Source organism: Euleptes europaea, chromosome 15 (assembly GCF_029931775.1).
Source record: "Euleptes europaea isolate rEulEur1 chromosome 15, rEulEur1.hap1, whole genome shotgun sequence".
NCBI lineage: Eukaryota > Metazoa > Chordata > Lepidosauria > Squamata > Sphaerodactylidae > Euleptes > Euleptes europaea.
The window spans coordinates 26,518,136-26,537,337 of record NC_079326.1 but is presented as its reverse complement, the minus strand read 5'-3'; the positions used below and the strand labels follow the sequence as shown (position 1 = coordinate 26,537,337).

At 44.5% G+C, this 19,202-nt stretch overlaps 1 protein-coding gene across 2 annotated transcripts in view; it reads right to left on the bottom strand.

Moving 5' to 3' along the window:
• The window catches only part of ACVR2A (activin A receptor type 2A), an 89,505-nt gene extending 77,230 nt beyond the window's left edge, over positions 1-12,275 (bottom strand). For both annotated transcript variants that reach the window (XM_056861636.1, XM_056861637.1), the window contains exon 1: positions 12,064-12,275. In XM_056861636.1, coding sequence (XP_056717614.1) covers positions 12,064-12,118 — 55 coding nt within the window. In that variant the 5' untranslated portion in view covers positions 12,119-12,275. The remainder of the gene's footprint in view (positions 1-12,063) is intronic.
• Between the last annotated feature and the right edge of the window lie 6,927 nt (positions 12,276-19,202).

Genomic DNA, 19,202 nt, shown 5'->3' with positions numbered 1-19,202 from the left:
TACACAGCATCGGGTTGGGAGGATGCCCTCCTCTCCCCCTCATTTGGGAGGAGAGCCCGGCCCAGTTCTGCATGGGTGGCTGAGAGCTACTTTCCACATTCTTCCCGGGGCCCTGCTTAAAGGGGCTATTTTCTTAAGCTTGGGGGGGCTGTTTGGACACCGGGCGCTGTAGTTACCTTCTGTGCTTAAAGGAAAAAACAGCTAAATAAATGCCTCTTCTTCCTTCCCCAGTTTACCTCATATTTGCATGAGCAGACTGGTGATTTGGGGGATTGGACTGGCGTCAGCCAGCTGAAGGGGGCCAGCTCAGAATGCCCCTGGTGCTACAATGGAAGGTTGCTGACCACGTCACCTAGATAACCAGGGCCCGGGGTGTTCCAAGGTGTATGGAGCAGATTGAGATCAAAGGGAGGGCCAGCTGGGCAGCAAGAGCATGCGAGGATCAAGCTGCGTGGAAGATTGTGCGGGGCAGAAATTTGTCCCACCCTCAGAATGTGGAAACTGCAGCAAAGTTTGCTTCTCCTTGTTTTGTGTCAACGAGGAATCCACCATGATTGGCTTTCAGCATTAACCGCACAGCAGCCGGGCTGGCCCAGATCGGGAGCGGGGGTGGTTGGCTCGCAGGCTGGATAAAACCGCTCAAGGGGCCGGATCCGGCTCGTGGGCCTTATGTTTGACAACCCTGATCTAAGCCCTATACCAGTGGCAAACTGCACCAGCATTGCACTACTACAATCATAGCACCAATACAGAACTGGTTGGTGTCAGTGACACACCACAGACAAAGCAAGACTTAGTAAACCTCCTTAACTTTTAGGGGCTGGGGGAACGCCCCCAAAACCAGTACAGCATTGGACCACTGAAGATCCTGGTGTACCACTCAAATATTCCAATGATGCCTGGGGGTCGGTTGGGAGGTGGGGAGACTTGCTATATTACACTTAATATAGCAAGTCTCCCCACCTCCCAACCGACCCCCAAGCAGTGATGCAGCTTACCAACTAAGGCCATAGTCAATCACACCACCCACAGTACTATAAACCCTATATAAACCCTATCCAGGATGCCAATCCATCAGACGAGGCATGCAGGATGGGACTATATCACTGTGACTTCGTATCTTAAAGCATACATAGAACGTACTTTGATAATGGTAACCCCCCAATATGGTGCTTTGTACAACAAGGGAACATTGAACATACACACCTAAGGGAGAAAGCATTGTTCTAGCATATGTCTCACACTGCCTTGCCGAGATCACTTACAGATAAGCATCTCAGGACTATGAAGGTCAATTCTGCAGGACACCTCCCATCTCCACCAGTTCTGCCCACCACTGCTCAAGTTGGGAGGCAGAGGGGAAATGGCGGTGGGGGGGAGTGGAATTTTGCTGACTCTTACATTTCTAGCACTACTCAGAAAAGGTGTCATCATGCTGGGCAACACTCTTAGCTTCCCCATTAAACTTTAAACTATTGAGTTTTGGATGAATGCTACATAGAAACAGAGCTGGAAGGGACCCCAAGGGTCATCTAGTACAAACCCCTGCACAATGCAGGAAATTCACAGCTACCCCTCCCCCACTCCGCCAGTAACCTCCGCTCTATGCCAAGAGAAAGGCAAAAAAACCTCCAGGATTCCTGACCCAATCTGGCCTTGAGGAAAATTCCTTCCTAACCCCTATGTGGTGATCAGCATTACCCTGAGAGTATAAGGGCCACAAGAGTTAAGCACTGGCTCATCCCTTCTTGCCCTCTCTCTCACAATCTGACTAAATTAATAATGAGTCACAGAATCAACACTGACCAAATGGCCATCTAGCCTCTGCTTCAAAACCTCCAAAGTAGGAGATCCACCACCTCACAAGGACACCTGTTCCACTGAGGAACTGCTCTGTCAGGAAGTTCTTCCTAATGATTAGCTGAAGGGAGGAACTTTCTGACAGTCCTCAGGGGAACAGGCTTCCTCAGGAGGTGGTGGGCTCTCCATCCTTACAGCATAGCCACAACATGATAATGTCACTTACAGGTCACACTGGCAAGGGCCCCCACCCAATTTAAGTCTCCCACAAATTGCCAGCCGCAGACTGGCAACCCACTCAGGACACGAACATCAAAGGGGAGAGTCTACTCCCAGAAACAGGAATATAAGGACAACACAATCCACAGGTAAACGAAGGGAAGTCCCAACCTCATGCTGGGACTGCCAAAACTTCCTCCCCCTCCCCCCATGCCTATAACTGTTATATCAACAATCCCATCTCCCACAACAATTGCAAGCTGCAAGTAAGCACAGTGCAGAACATGAGGGGGGCTGGCAGAAATGCTGGCACTAAATTACTATGCTGTCATCAAAATAATAGTCCCCTCCACTGCAAGTGGGCAACACAAGAAGCACAACTACAGTCCAGATTGGTTACCAGTCACTCCAATCTGACCTATGCTAATGCAGACCAAACACCTAGGACGATTATTGCCTTGCAGGATCAAAGACCCATGCAGTAGCCCCCAGCAGACAGTGCAGATACGGCTCCACTACAACTCCCTATAAGTGTTAGCCCAATGGTTACATTCTGTTCCCCCAACAGGCACAGCTTATCATGTGGGAACTCCCAAGGAAAGAGGGGGGAAGCTGCTGACTCTGCAAGAGTACCACATGCAGCCCCATTAGAGTCCACTTGCTGTCTGATGTTACTGCAGAACCTTATTTATTACTTCCCTTGTGCCTGTTCGGACTCTGTGCCAGAGACCAGGATGGACTCGGTCCACAATGCAACGCCAGTGTACTGTACCTCCAACTCTACCACCAGCTGCAGTGACCAGTATGCCTCTCACTGGCTTGTTCTTGCTTGTCTCTAAGGCTCAACAGAACGTTATCCAACCAACTGTCCCTCTCATGGGCTTGCACTGAGTGGGACAGCTCTATGTGTTGTCTTGTCAACCTGAAAAGGCACACAATCCATGCTAGAACAAGATAATTGTCAACCCTTGCTTTCAGTACTTCTCCTGATATAGTTCAATAAATGTGTAAATTGTGGCAAGGCTGTGTCTGATTAAAGTTTGAGAGATAAAGTCCAATTCCCACACCCTGCCTGCTACTAACCTCAGCTGTCTCTGGTAAGCAGCTCACACTGGGAGGGGACTGAAGGATGTTCCAATGTGTGTACAGGTATGTTCTCGCAATGGGTAATGAAAGGGTCCCTAGACTGCACACACCACAGATACTCACTGGCACATGATACGCCAGGCAGCTGGCAAAAGGCTGGAGGAGGGGGAGAGAGGTTGCTGGGGCAAATGGCAATATGCTCCGAGTGCAGCAAGGAGATGGTACATGGGGGCCTGCTAGCCAAAATGATGGAGCAGCCAATCAGTGGCCTATTCCAAGTGACTGTATGATTGAGAAAAAAATTCAGCTGTGGTTGGGGACTTGGTCCAGACTGCCTCGATGATATCACCTTGGGGATTTTTAACTAGGGGCCTTAGTATGCTTTCCCGGCACATTTCTACTGTGCCATGCCTTTGTTTGTATACTATACGGCTGGTGCTAATGGCAGGGCTGCCAGTCCCTATGCTGTGTCTTGTTCCTGTGCACCCAATTTAGGTGAGTTGTTAGAGAGCTGCTCCTTATGTGTGAGATATGGGAGCCATCCAATGCTGCTTGGCCTGTTGCTGACCAAAGGATGAGCTTTGCCTACTTGACAGTATCCCCTTAGTGGAATCAAGAACCCTGTTTGCCACTTGGGTGTCTATTGAGGGGATTCATAGAATTGCCTTCTAGAAGGTGCAGTTGAGTGTCCCCCATGTTGGTGCCCCAGAATCTGCATTTCCCTTGCCTGGGAAAATGTCAGTGCTCTTACGCTCCGTTCAGCCAAAGATCTTGTGTAGGAGACATCTTTGATGTTCTATTGACAATGCCTATTCTGAGTGAGCTACAGATGTCTGAACCCACATCTGTTTCTTCACTCCAGGGCTTCTCCCTGACACACCACAGTGCACTTTCCCTTGGTATGTTCTGCATATGGGCAACAGTGCCCTGTCCTGACATCACGAGGGTGTGGCTGAATGAGCATACATGGTTGGCCATTTCAGTCTTTGTCATGGATTTATTTTTTCAACTTATAACCCCCACCCCTGGGCTCAGGGCAGGTAACATCAAACATATCAACCATCAACAATAAAATAATTCTGGGACTTCCTGTAGAGCGTTTGGTCCGAGCGCCATTGTTTCCTGGGGGCTCCCAGGAAACACCAAGAGTCGTTTAGATTTGGAGTGCAAAAAGCACTCCAACTCGGTCCTAAATAGTGGATCGGGAAGCAGGAAATTCCCCTGCAGCCTTCAAGAGCGGTTTGGACTCCCATATTCTCTAAGAGAGCTTTTTTAAGCCTCCCGTAGAGTTGGAAGTTGTCCCCGCCGGCATAGGGGCTACCATTGCCACGGACGACTCTTTGGATTATAGGCTTTGACCTCCTCTATACATTAACATCAAATAATCTATGAAAAGAACAAGAAGCCTCACCTTTGGAAGTCAGAGTGAGTAAAAAGACACTTTTTGCCTTTATCTTGATTGAGAAGACCTGAATGACGATAAAAACACCTACGAAAACCGGCGACTCCCTGCCCAGCGTAATGAGACTTTTAAAATAAACAAATGCCATTAAATGAACTGACTAAGACCTTATCAACTTGATCAGTGAGTAGACGCAATAAAAGGGACTTTTGAATGACTTTACAACTACCAATTAAATGCTTTGAGGGGAGGGAGGGAGACGAAAACCTTCCCCCCCCCCACTTCCGGCTCTCTTTGATTCAATGTCCAGCCACGTCGCCTCTTAAGACCGGAAGATAACAAGAAGGGCTTTGTTACCATCGAAAAGATAGGGCAGATTGGAAGACTTGAAGTGAATCTCCCCTGTGTAACCATCAAATCGTTCCTACTACTTAACCACCGAGAGGAGACGACGCAGGGTCTATGATACTGCAGTTTCCTGTCTACTTTCTTTTCTTTATCTGTGCTGCTTTGAAGCATAATTGAGGATATCTTGAAAATTACAAAGCCTGCTTCTATATAAGAATACAAGCAGATATGTCAAACAAGAGGATGGAAGAGATGTTACTCAAACAAATGGACATGTTTGCAGTGCAACAAGATTTAGTCTTTGAAAAACAACAAGCGCTCTCACATCAAGTATTTCAACTAGCTGAGGTGATGAATATCCTATTTAAATCAATTAATGGAAAACTGGACACAATTATTGAGGAGATCCACAATATGAAGACCCAAGATTTTAAAGAGGTAGCTGCAAGTGACCAGCTGGCAAGGAGAGAGAGCAACATGAGAGAACTCAATACCTCTACAATTTACTTGTCTGAGTTACTGCTGACAGGAGGAGCATTATTATCCCAAGAAAACACTTCCTGCCAGCCAGCGATGGAGGGAGACATGACGAAGGATTTTACCAAGAAGATGCTGGAAATTTTAACAAGAAGCCAATGGATACAATCACCGGGATCTTCTTTTACATCTTCAGAGGCCAGAATTGCAGCTACTATATTGAAAAACGGGGGGTGGGGATTGGGAAATAAAGAAGGACTGGCAGATCCCCTCCCAAAACAAGATAATGGCTAAAATGATGCTTATTTTTGGGGTGTAAGGGAGCCACGGTGGATTTACTTTGATGAATTTTTAATGGGAAAATTTGTTTATGTATTGATCTAATCCCTTTAATTTAGAATAATAGAATGTTATATAGAGACAATGATGATAATATTATAACTAGGTAGGACTTGAAATTGCTTATAGAAGTAGTATAGATAGCTTAAAGCAAGTCTGTATGAGAGAAAATAAGGATTAGAAATTAATTTGAAATGCAAAAGTGTTAACCAGTAGAATCAGTGACTGAAGAAGATGCGGGGAAGTCACATATAGTAGATAGCATAGAATATTATAGATAACATATTCTCAGTAATAGCAATGAACTTTTTTTGTTACAAGCAGTTACAACTGAATATATTGTTGAGATATGTTTATTTTAGTTGAATTGTAGAAAATAATAAAAATAATTAAAAAAAAAACAATAAAATAATTCTAAAATTAAACAATAAAACCCAATTAAAAACCTTTAAAACTCCAGATGACGCCTAATTTAGCCTATAGTGCCTGGAATATGCAGTAGGTTGCCCCTAGGATGCATGGACAGCACATGCATGGACAGCACATCACTCCATGACTTGTGGCTTGCAGCAGGGTTGTTATCGACTCTAGCACATTCACTATCTTCTCTGTACCTGGGCGGGGGGTGTCATAGTTTCCCTCTGCAGAGCAGGCACATGGTATTTCCTAGAAGTACCAGGGTCATTGGATTGGTCTGCTGAAGGCTTAAGCCAGTTTCATGATGGCTGTACCAAGCTCACAAAAACCAAGCACCATCAGATTGGAAAGACCACCATCAGACTGGAAGGAACACCCAGCAGTTAGAAAAGATACCTTAAACGGTGGACTGTTTGCACTAAATATTTGGACTGTGCACAATATCCAAAGTGCTTCAATAATGCCAAACAAGGATTGTGAAGAACAATCCTAAACAGAGTGAGATGAAGAAATTTAAACAGGAATTAGCTGATCCCACTACTCAAGTGACACACGTTTCCACCATGGTAATGCTAGAGACCAAATTAAAGCTTGCTGTTGGGGGTGGGGTGGGGGAGCAAGGCACACGTTCTTTCTGCCATTTCATTCCTCTCACAAAATCCATTTCAACCATGAAGGCCACAAAAATAACACTGTAACAGAGCACTTCAACTACTTCATACACTGTCTGAACAAAATTATCATACATGTCAAAGGATGAATATACAATGCTAATATATCTTTGAATTTGTAGAAAAAACTGGAAACAAGGATTTAGAAACTAATATGAATTACTTATGTACTCTTTAAGGTTAAGCAGTGCATTTTCTTTAAATATTTATACAAGGGGAAAGGGGGAAAGAATCTGAACAAATGATCCCTTGTGTAATACAAACTGTCAGAAATCCCAGCTTAGATTTGTTATCTAATGCTGTACTTTCTCTTCCATATTTTTTCATCTTGAGCATTTTGAGGGAATCTTAAGGCATTACACTATTTCCAAAACAAAACAATATTTTAGTGCTCCACAAGATTTTCCAGTTTTTGTATCAGAAAGACTGAAAAATGTTACTGGGGAAAACATAGAAGGGGGGATTCATATTTCAGTAAACCTCAGCCTCTCCCTCCGAGTGCCTATCCTGGCATACAGTAATGACATCTGGACCAATTTTTAACATCCGGCTCTGTAACTCCTCAAGAAATTCCAGTGAGCCTTTAACAACTTCACCATTAACCAGCTGAGCCTGGAATAGTCCATGCAGCAAGCTCACTTGTGGATACTGCTGTACAACTTACATGATGGACATAAACATGCTACTTCACATTGAACTACTACATTTGTCTACATGCTTCCAGCTATTACCCTGAACATCTCATATGATTACAGCCAAGACCTAGAGATATTATCACACCAAATAATCCTTCAGTACCCACAGCAAGACACTCTCAAACACTCTCCAAACTACAGTATCCGCTAACAAGGTGTAGACACAAGTAGATGGATCCCCACTAGTTACATGCAGCAAATTAGGCCTAGATGGTAAAGTGACAATCCCTCCAATGAATCATTAAGGTTCTAAATTAAAACCACTTTTTGAAGATGATCCTTCCTTCTCCACAAACCTTTGGGGGGAAGTGGGAGAAGGTAAGGTCCAGTCTTACTTACAGACAACCACACCTCAAAATTAGAAGTAGCTATCAACACAAAATTAGAAGTAGCTACCGTTACAAGTTCTGTTCTAGTGCTGAACCTGCTTGCACGTCAGGGTCAAACATTTTGCTTATATTCTGAAAGACAGGCACTGCAGATTGGGAGAAGAGGCTGCATGGCAGAGTGGTACGCTGCAGTACTGCAGTCCAAGCTCTGCTCACAACCTGAGTTCGATCCCGACAGAAGTCGGTTTCAGGTAGCCGGCTCAAGGTTGACTCAGCCTTCCATCCTTCCGAGGTCGGTCAAATGAGTACCCAGCTTGCTGGGGGTAAAGGGAAGATGATTGGGGAAGGCACTGGCAAACCACCCCATAAACAAAGTCTGCCTAGAAAATGTCGGGATGTGACATTACCCCATGGGTCAAGAATGACCCGGTGCTTGCACAGGGGACCTTTACCTTACCTAAAATATCAAGCTAATGGTGCAGGTAACTACAGAGTTCCATATCATCAACTACTACCAAGAAATAGATGCACCTTTTCAATAAGGAATCACAGAATTTTTCAAAAAGCAGATTCAGACTGGTGTACATAAAATTTAACATATTAGCAAAACTCAAACTCCAAAAGAGATCTGCAAAGCTCAACTTTGAATCATGTAGCCAGTGTACCAAGTAGTTTCAGTTACCCAAGCAATTTAAACAAACTGAACTCTGAATGCCAAAGCTGCTAAAACAGATCTTACTAAGATTACAGTCGTCTTCCATACAGCTGTGGTTGCGTTCTTGTATGAAAACTTTCATCGAGCTTATTGACAAAGAAAATGAAACTACATTAGTTATAGAAGGTTTGAAAGTTACGTGGCAACCAAGTAGTCTAGAAAAACAGCATTCTTTGAGTTCCATTACAAATACAGCTTCTGGAAAGCTTAATGTATAAAATTATATTAGGCTATAATGCAATTAAACATAGTGTGGTCATAACTACTTTTGAAAGCCACAACATTTTTTACACAAAGCATTTGTATGCTTCTGACAAAGGAGTGTACAAAAGGGAAGTACAATCAAAGTAATACTGATATACAAATACAAGTAACTCTATATTACTTTCTCAAAATCTTCCAGAATGTCAGTCTAACAGTGAGGAATTATCTGAAAATTTAAATTTCATAGCAAATAAGGCTACACACGAGCAGAGATAAGAGTGGCTTCATCTTAAAGTTACCAATTCCCTTCTCCCAACATGTCCAAGAACATGCCCTCCACCCAACATCACTGCCTTTTGTGAAATTTAAAAAAGTTCCCTTAGAAAGTTTACTAACTGAAGAATTAACCTCACAATGAAGCTTTCCCTCATTATAGCAATGCAGTGGTTGGAAACTGGGTTCAAATCCCCACCCTGCCATGGATGACAGTGAGCCAGTAATTCACACACACTCAGCTTAACTTGTCTCAACAGGGTTGTTGTGAGGATAAGATGAAGGGGAAAATGTCATAAACCATTTTGGCTCCCCACTAGGAGAAAGGTGGGGCATAAATAAATTTTAAAAAAGAGAAAGGGCTTGTTTGGCTCTTCCACGTGAGGTTTTTGTGAACAACTCTAGAAAACAAATTCCCCAAGGTTTACCTCGTACAAATTGGCAACTACTAAAGTAACTCAAGTGGCAAAAAAAAAAAAAAAATCCACTGTATGTTACATAACCACAGAGTTTATCCTAAGGAAGACAAAAAAAGTTTTAAATGTCAAGCAACTCACAGCATTGTAGCCATGAGTGTAGTCTTCCAAACCAAACTGTCAATAATAAAATCAATTTTAGTTTTGAATTTTGTCGTGTCTAAGGGGGGCAATGATACACAAATTCCCTACAGTAATGTTTTCCACCTGGGGTTGTTCTAAAGCAATTACTGCATACAAAATTACAGTATAGACTATAGAATACTGTAATGAGAATCTATTGCTCTGTAGGATTTATTCTTAATAGATGACATTTCAGGGTCACCCTTTTACAGCTTCACCTTAAATATATTTACACAGAGGTAAATCTTCATGTTCAATGGTACTCACTTCCTGGTGAGCTCAACAGTGACAGGGAAAACAATGTCTTTTTCTATACACATAAAATGGGAGTGCCTGCAATTTCTTCAACAAAGCTTGATATCCAATGAAAAGGAAGGAACCACAGCGTACACATTAGAAAGCTGAAAATAAATAATAATGCACAAATACCATGATCCTATTTCAAAAGCAGTTGGGAAGGCTTTTTTATACCGATACACATACCTAGGGGCTCAATTCTTGAAGCAGGAATGATTAAAAACCTAGCAATACCGAACTAAATGCTTTGGTCTGCATTCATTAACATACTGTGGCGATAAATATCAGTGAAAAGTCTATTTAATTTCCACTACTTTTCTCCTTAGAAATGTTAATTATTGATGTAAAGCTATGCCTAGTTTTATTAAGAGTTAGTATTCAAGCTATATAATCCACTCCATTGTGGATTGACTTTATTTTCACATGGTCACACTTCTTTACAAGCGTTTTTACCCTTTTGTGCACCATTACAACACAAATTTTAATCAAATGGTATCCAAGCTATAGCGGAGCTTGTGACAAAACAGAAGCTCAGCTGAATGACATTAATAATAACAAGCTATGTTCATTCCTTATATAAAATTCCTTTTGTGTGCGCGTTAAGTGCCATCAAGTTGCTTCTGACTTAAGGTGACCCTATGAATCAATGTCCTCCAAACGCCCTATCGTTAAAAATTCCATTTACTACACATCTTTTGGAAATGCTTCACAATCACACCTTTCTGCAAAGTAATTTCAAGGCCTTAGTGTCAGAAACAGGAGCAAGAACTCTATAGATGGGTGATCTATAGGAGTGCAAAGGACTCTTGACCAGATCAAAGACAGCAAGCCTCAGCACACTTAACCAGGAAGTAAGCACCATTGAAGTCAGCAGAACCTGCTTTCAAGTTGAGATTTAGTTCAGGTTGGAAATCAGAGGCTCCTTTCGGGAGCCCATTTAGTTAAGGGAACCCATTTAGTCATTGGAATGGCAATAAATCACTGATTAAATAGACTGGGAAGGCGCAAAAAGAATTTTTGTAAAATACAAATGGACAACCCACAATGCAAAGAAACGCCAAACAATCTAAAGTTTAGCATTTCAATGCAAAATGGGGAACGAATATTCTAAACTACCTTTGTATAGAAAAGCTGGAACAGTTTGCCTAACAATGGCATCACTTGTGTCTTCTGAAAGTTATGGTAATATCTCATTTGCTGGAATATTATGCCGAACTATGACTTTTGTAGCTAGCTTTTCCTTTCAACAGGCATGGATTCTGTTTGGTATTTAGCAGTGTTCGCCATTTCACAGCACAGTCAACCCACACAGAACAGATCAATAACATTACAGACACAAGACTAGACTGTATCCATTTAATAACCGCAAGGAAGTGTACCATTCAGCAAAATCTTACACAAGTTTCACAACTGCTGGAGAGTAGGAACTATAATGAGAAAGAAAAACCTGGTTATGCTTTCACCTAACTGCTTGCTCAATTATAAAAAGCTATTTCACTTTTCAATTAAGACTCAGACCATTTATTTTTTACTAAGGAAAACGGAGCAGTCATCCTATCCATTACTAGAGGTACACTGTATCTTCGAAGAGATATAGGATTTCCTGTACTCAGAACTGCATAAAGCAGTACAACCACTGGTTGCTGCCCAGAAAACATTTCCCTGTGACCAAAACCTGATCAACTTATTACTTGTAACAAAACAATTTTGGCTGCAAATCCTGGAGTTTGACATTTCCACATAGCATCCAACTCCTTATTAGTGCAGTTAGAATTAAGAGCTTTATTTTTTTAAACTATATGTAGCTTTTTAAAATACTTTCATTCAAAACCATTCAGTGGTTTCTTCAGACACAGTACCCTTTTTAATACTCTGATAAGAAAACATAACACTGAATACATATCATATTCAACTAATCAGAACTATCACCATTCCAAATTTCTTTAAGCCTAAAAGCATTTAATTATTCTTTCATAGCACCACAAACTAGTAGCTTGCAGTACCTGTATAGGACACCTACTTAAGCCGCAGAAAAGCTCAGCTGTAGACTCCAAAGATAATGAAAGCAGCACTTATTGCTGCTGTTGAAAGGAAGGGCTCAACAAGCAAAAACAAACCAGTGTTATAATTTTAACCTCAAGCAGTTTAAAGATTACAAAAGTCTAACCAAGGGAAAGAAACCATGTACTTACCTGAAGAACAAGAGATAAGAAAAACAGCAAACACCAACTTTGTAGCAGCTCCCATTTTCCAAACAATCAGAACCGATACAAAAGAATTCTATATATCCAGGCTCCTAGGTCTTCCAAATATGAAAATTCTTCTCTCTCCTTGATAAAACTATCTATAGCAACATATTTGTACATTTATGTGTCCATAGGTGTAAAAGTGGATTCTATTCTATCAGTCTTTAGCCACTGTGATAAAAGGGATGTATATATTTGGGAACACACAAGTCATTTGGCTTCTATACAAATTGTGGTAAAATTCAATTCATAAAAACACAGTAAATACCCAGTTTAAAAGGTCAGGATGGAAGAGTTCAGTCTTAGGCAAATAATTGACTCAAGAGCACTCCCCCCCCTCTTCATTTTGAGAACCGCAAAGTCTCGGCCAGGGAGGCTGAAACCAGGCAAGATGCACAGATATTAGTAAACAATACTTTCATCTTCGCACATCTTTTACAGCATGTAGTGTTTGGGTGAGAAAAAGCTCCGTCTCAGTTTCAAGTGTCAACCCAACTACACCCTCAGTGAAAAGGGGAACAGCAACTTAATCCATTAATTAAAAAAAATATATTAAGCAGAACGTGAAACACTGATGTCTCCTATTAATAACGCAGAGAGTAACCCACGGGGAAGAGGAGAACAGATATAAAAACTTGTCAAATCGCCACAGTAGTCCAAATTGCGGTAAACCTCTCTTCCTTATCTAGTCAATGAAAGACGAACATTTCCATTTGTCCACGCTCCTTTGCTTTGCCCACTCGAGGGAGGAAACCCCACGCTCCAGACACTTTTCGGTCGTCAAGGAAGATCCCCAACTCTTCAGAGGACTCCCCCAAACCTATTCGGGCCCCCCTCGAGTCTCCAGTCCAAGACACCCCTATTTGGTAGCGAAACCACAACAAAGCGGTGGGAAGGGACGGGGAAGGTGCATCCAAAAATAATAATAATAATAATCTCTTCGCTGTCCTTGAAGTGAAAACCCACCACGCACACGCCGCTTCTTTAAAAGGCTGGTGGGAAATCTTCCTCGGAGCGGTGGTGGGGGGAAGGTTTTAAGCACTGGAGCCGAAGAAGCAGGCGACGCTTTATAGCCACGGGAAGCAGAGGTGGGCAAGCAGGTCTTCTCGAGAGGCCAGGCTGGTGGGGCAGCGCGGATCCCACCCCGCTCCTCCGACCTGGGCGGGTGCAAACGCGCTTCTTCCTCCCCTGCGACTCTTGGAGGGCTCGGCGTTTCCCACAGGCTCGTGTGCCGCCGCCGCCCCCCCTCCGCGCACAAATCCAGCTCGGCTTTTGTTTTCCTTCTCCTCCTCCTCCTCCTCGGAAATCACACCCGCAGCGAGCAGACGAGAAGTGGGGCGGGCGAGGGCACGGAGCCTGGTCAATCCTCGCTCGCCTTTCTCTTCTCCCCCCACCACCACCCCCCGTGCCTCCCACACGACGTGTTGCAGGCGAGTGAGGGGAGGCGGGCGGGAGCCCCTTCTCCTTCTAGCTCTTTTCCTCTGGCGGCGAAGAAGCTGCTGCTGCTGCTGCGGGCCCCGACCCTCCAGGCTCCTGGCGGCGGCCGGACCCAACTTTGCGCCCCCGACCACGAAGTTGAGGCGGCGGCGGCGGCGGGAGGGCCGGGCCGAGCCGGTGTCTGCCTTCGGGGCGGCTCGGCGGCGAGCGGAGGAGGGGGGAAGGGACGGCGCCGGCTTTATCGGCCTGCGGGCGGCGCGGAAGGGCCCTCCCTGCGTCGCGGCGCCCCTGTGGTAATTTCATCACTACCCATTCACTCGCGCGGTGTGGGGAACGGGCCCAAGATGGCGGCGCGCGGCCGATTGTTTTTGTTTCCTCTCCGCCTCGCTGCTTTTTTTTTTCTTTACCCCTCCCCCCTCCTCCTCCTCCTCTTAACTCCCCCCCCTCTGCTCGCTCCCGCGGCCTTCTCGTTCCCTCCGCTCCAACAGGCCCAACGGCTGCCGTCACGGGCGCGCGCGACTTCGTTACTGCGCCCGTTGGTGTGTGTGTGTGGGGGGGGGGACGCGCGCGCGAGACTTCGTTACAGCGCCCGTTGGTGTGTGTGTGGGCACGCGCGCGCGAGACTTCGTTACAGCGCCCGTTGGTGTGTGTGTGTGGGGGGGGGGGACACGCGCGCGCGCCTCGGCGCTCCGCCTTCCCTTCTGATCCGTGATTGGCAGCCCGAGCTGGCCACTCCCCGCCAAGAAGAACGCGACGTGGTGGCCCCGCCTCTCGCTGTCCCCTCTGCTGGGTGGGGTTAGGTCCGGGGGTATGAATGATCGGCGTTTTGGAGGCGAGGTGGGCGCTGCTCCCCGCCTGACCCCCCGTGTGTGTCGACTCAGGAGTCAGGGCCCGGCTCTCGACGGAGCATGCAGGTCAAACGTGCAGAGGATTAGAAAAGAGCAAGAGCCCAGTAGCACCTGAAAGACTAACAACAATATTTTCTGACAGGGTAGGAGCTTTCGTGAGCCGCAGCTCCCTTCTGTTGCTGTCTGCAGTAATAGAAAAGAGCAAGAGTCCAGTAGCACCTTAAAGACTAACAAAAATATTTTCTGGCAGGGTAGGAGCTTTCTGGCAGGGCTGCAGAGGATTGCAGCCTTTGTGTGAATTGCAGCCCCTCTGCGCGTTTGCACAGGAGTGGAGCTCCGTGGGATTCGCTTCCGGATGAGCACGTGCATTTTTTTGGCCTCCGTGAGAGCCTTCGGTTTCTGCAATACAGCGAGGCGTGTGTACACAGTGCTTGGATCTGGTAGCTTGGGGCCGCTTTATTCGTGATCCCCTGGGAAGCCCATAGTAGCCAAGACATCGAGACGAGACAAGGAATTTTGAAATGGAATGAGAAGCCATCCCCTTGCTAAGATTTAGCAGATAGGGATGAGGGGAAAAATATATATTCCCCGCTTTTCTTTCACTGTACTCCTTTTCCTTTTATCCCTTAGAAGCTCCTTGATCCATTGATCTTGAGCAGCATATATCTAGGGTTGGAGGGATATAAGGACTGAAACAAATCTTGCCACTGACAATGTAGCCTTGGGGTCGCTATCGCTTAGTAAAAAAGGCATTATGTCAGTCACAGAGGCATTGGATTTGTATATTAAAAGGGGGGAAATATAGTGCGATCGAAGTTCCTCGTAAAAGCGGCATTCCAAAAGGGCATGGGCTAATGTGTCAATAGAGCCAGAAGAGCAAGGGCAGATCGTGTCTTGAGTATGGTATATTCAGAATTCTGCCCTGCATTACCATAGAAGGGTTAGCATTCAATCTAGCCAAGCAAAAAGCTCTACAGAGACGAGGAGTTGTCAGATAATATGTATAGGCAGGTAGACCACGTGGAGGGGGTATTCCGAAGAACTGGGATGAACAGACGTGACGAGCATGAAAAGTAGTGCTGTTATAATCAGGCTCTAAGGAGGGCGATGCGGCTCACCGCCTGACCCCTGTGTGTGTCGACTCAGGAGTAAGGGCCCACTCCCGACGGAGCATGCATGTCAAACGTGCAGAGGATTGCAGCCTTTGTGTGAATTGCAGCCCCTCTGCGCGTTTGCACAGGAGTGGAGCTCCGTGGGATTCGCTTCCGGATGAGCACATGCATTTTTTGGCCTCCGTGAGAGCCTTCAATTTCTGCAATACAGTGAGGCGTGTGTACACAGTGCTTGGATCTGGTAGCTTGCAGCAGTTTTATTCATTATCACCTGGGAAGCCCATAGTAGCCAAGACATTGAGACGAAACAAGGAATTTTGAAATGGAATGAGAAGCCATCCCCTTGCTAAGATTTAGCAGATAGGGATGAGGGAAAAAAAAATATATTCCCCGCTTTTCTTTCACTGTATTTGTGGGCCAGAACCCAGAATCGGTCATCAAGAGAGTTAGTACCGAGTATCACCATTAATGGCCAATTACATCATACTAATTATTAAAGACGGAGGGTATTAAAAATGGATAGAGGTTGGTGGTGTATTTTGTACTATTTCTTCAACTACATAATTAGGAAACCAAATTCAAGATTTGAAATTAACACTATTTTGTCTGGAGAGGGGGGTGGGTGGACACAACCTATCCCTGTATATTGGACAGAGAGATTGTCAATTTATAAAAGTTACAAACAGGGAGCTGCTCAACCCCACAGTTCAAACTTTGCTCCCAGCTAGCTCACTTTGTGCCCATATAACAGACTAGTTTCCTTATTATTAGGTACAAAGTCAGGACAAAAGATAGCTTCTTATTTCAGACATCCATAATGTTGGATGACTGCGTGGCTATTATGGGATCCCACATTAGAATTAATGTTAGTGCCACAGGACCCTATTTTATTTTGGGACATCACGGAGAACATTGAACTACAGACATGGAGATGAATCCCGTAGTCTGTCAGTGGAAGGCACTAATAGTTGCATCTCTTTCTCACACCCAGACTCCTTCCCCAAACCTGGGAAAGTTTATTCCTGGAGGTGCAGGCTCTGTGTGGTCTAACAGCCATGTAAGTCATGAGGCTGCAATGAGGAAGGGGAAGGCAGCAAAATTGCACCTTCCTACCTCTTCTCTGAGTGCAGCTCTGCTAACAGAAGAGCTTGCTTTTTAAGGGAGGGGTTTCATCCCCTTTCCTCCCCTTACCTCCCCTTACCCCATGTTCCTGACCCTTTCAGAAAGGACTGCTGGGAGAAGAGGGAACTCAAGAAGATTTGTTATTATTATTATGCTGGATCCAACCCACTGCACCAGTTTGTTTGGGGACTGTTTTGTCTCTTGAAATTTTGAGCTGATAACTTGTAATTGAGCAATTCTTAACTTGTAATGGATGGACACCAGAGAACTGAAGTGCATTTTCAGGTTATCCCTGAGGCCATGATAAAGATAACAAACTAATAGGCTTGCCTGAGCAAATGTGTGTGTTAAGTGTCATCAAGTCATTTCCGACTCATGGCAACCCTATGAATCAATGTCCTCCAAAGCGTCCTATCTTTAAAAGCCTTGCTCAGGTGGCCTGAGCAAATAGGAGGCTAATTATAGCTATGTTTATGTTGAATTATGTTTGTGGGGAGAAAAGTGAGATGTAAATATTTAAATCAATAAACAGCAGTAAAATGTTTTTTCTTATGTGCTCAGATGCAGTTTGACTGTAAATTTAGGCACACGGGAAGTCTTGCTTAGGTTTGTGTTTAGGGTTGCCAGGTCCCTCTTTGACACTGGTGGGAGGTTTTTGGGGCAGAGTCTGAGGAGGGTGGGGTTTGGGGAGGGACTTCAATGCCATAGATTCCAATTGCCAAAGCGGTCATTTTCTCCAGGTGAACTGATCTCTGTCAGCTGGAGATCAGTTGTAACAGCAGGAGATCTCCAGTTAGTACCTGGAGGTTGGCAACCCTAATGTGTTTGTGCCATTTGTTATAAGCTAGCTAGAAGGTGTGAAGCTAGCTAGAAGTTATAATTAATAACAGCCAGATTTCTCATCTATTTTCTTCATAATAGCATGATAGTAAGACAACTCATCCGAGTATATAGGACCTTCGAAGGACTTTCAGAAAGCTACAGAATATAAGATCCAACCTCCAAATGCACTACAGGTGTTAGCAATAATAGCTAGCACCAAAGGATATCTCTATTAAAGAGACATGCACATGTGCCTAGCTACTCTGAGATTTAAAGGAATAGCTTTATAAATAACAGGACAAGGCTAGTTCAGTATTTAGACCATGTGGAGCTAATGTTCTGAATAGGAAGATGAACTTAGTTTCTTGTAATAAACGGCATTGTATGTCGATCTGATTATATGGGCGAGCCTGGTATTGCCATAACACGAAAAAAGAGATGTCATTTTCATTATGCCCTTTTTCCATATAATGGGAGACCATCGGGGCTTCCTTGATCTTAGCATGGATTCGTGATCTGTGTTCACAGATATGTGTCCTTATAGTCCATATTGTGGAGCCAATGTACATCAAACAGCAAGGACACAAAATAGCGTAAATAACTTGCCGCGAAGAGCAGTTAGTAAAATATTGTCGAAGGCTTTCACGGTCAGAGTTCATTGGTTCTCGTAGGTTATCCGGGCTGTGTAACGGTGGTCTTGGTATTTTCTTTCCTGACGTTTTGCCAGCAGCTGTGGCCGGCATCTTCAGAGGAGTAACGCTGAAGGACTGTCCTTCAGTGTTACTCCTCTGAAGATGCCGGCCACAGCTGCTGGCAAAACGTCAGGAAAGAAAATACCAAGACCACGGTTACACAGCCCGGATAACCTACGAGAACCAAGCAGTTAGTAAATTGCCTCAATGCAAATTTGAACCCAGTGGTAGTTGCACTAACATTTTTGATTGGCAAACTCAACAAACACACTAAGCAGGAACCACATCTGTGGTGTCCTGTTTGGGGGGGGGAAGGTAAGGTACTAATACGTGCAGTCATGGTGAAAGAGCTATCCAAGGTAGAGTCTGAATGAATAACCATGTTCCTGATAGCAACCCACAAGTTGGTGGCATTTGGCAACCCGGTATAGACTGTATAAGGTGCCAGTGTTTTTTAAGTATCTTATTAATCTTGTGGGAGTGAGGACTATAGTCAAGGGACCAACAAATATTAGATCTATTGTTTTGGGCAGTAATATTTCCTGAACTGGACCCAGATAAGAGAGTGTTCCGAGAGCGGGACTCTGCTCTAACTCTAGCTCTATGTAAGATCTCATTAGGGTAGCCTTTAGATCTTAAGGCTCTATCCAAGTCATCTGCTGCATTTTTATAATCCAACTCCTTTGTGGCATTCCTTTTCAATCGCAAATGATTGCTAAAAGGTAAGTTTCCAACAACTTGTTGACCCAGCCACCCACCCAATAACTCAGTGGGAAACAGCACTGAGAGGGAAGCTTGGGTTCCAATGTGCAAAAGTGTGGCATTGACCATCAGAAGGCAAACCAAACATTTGGATGCCTATCCTCCAACCGTCACATCACAGGAACAGAAGAGGATCAGAAAGGATTAAAACCCAAAAGATCCAGTCCTCAGAGTGACTCTGTTACCACACAGCTCGAGGAGAACCACACATCTGGGACTGAGTAATTGTAAACCCTCAAAGGTGCAACCTACGGACCTACTTATAGAGTCAAGGAATTAGGATGTTGCAT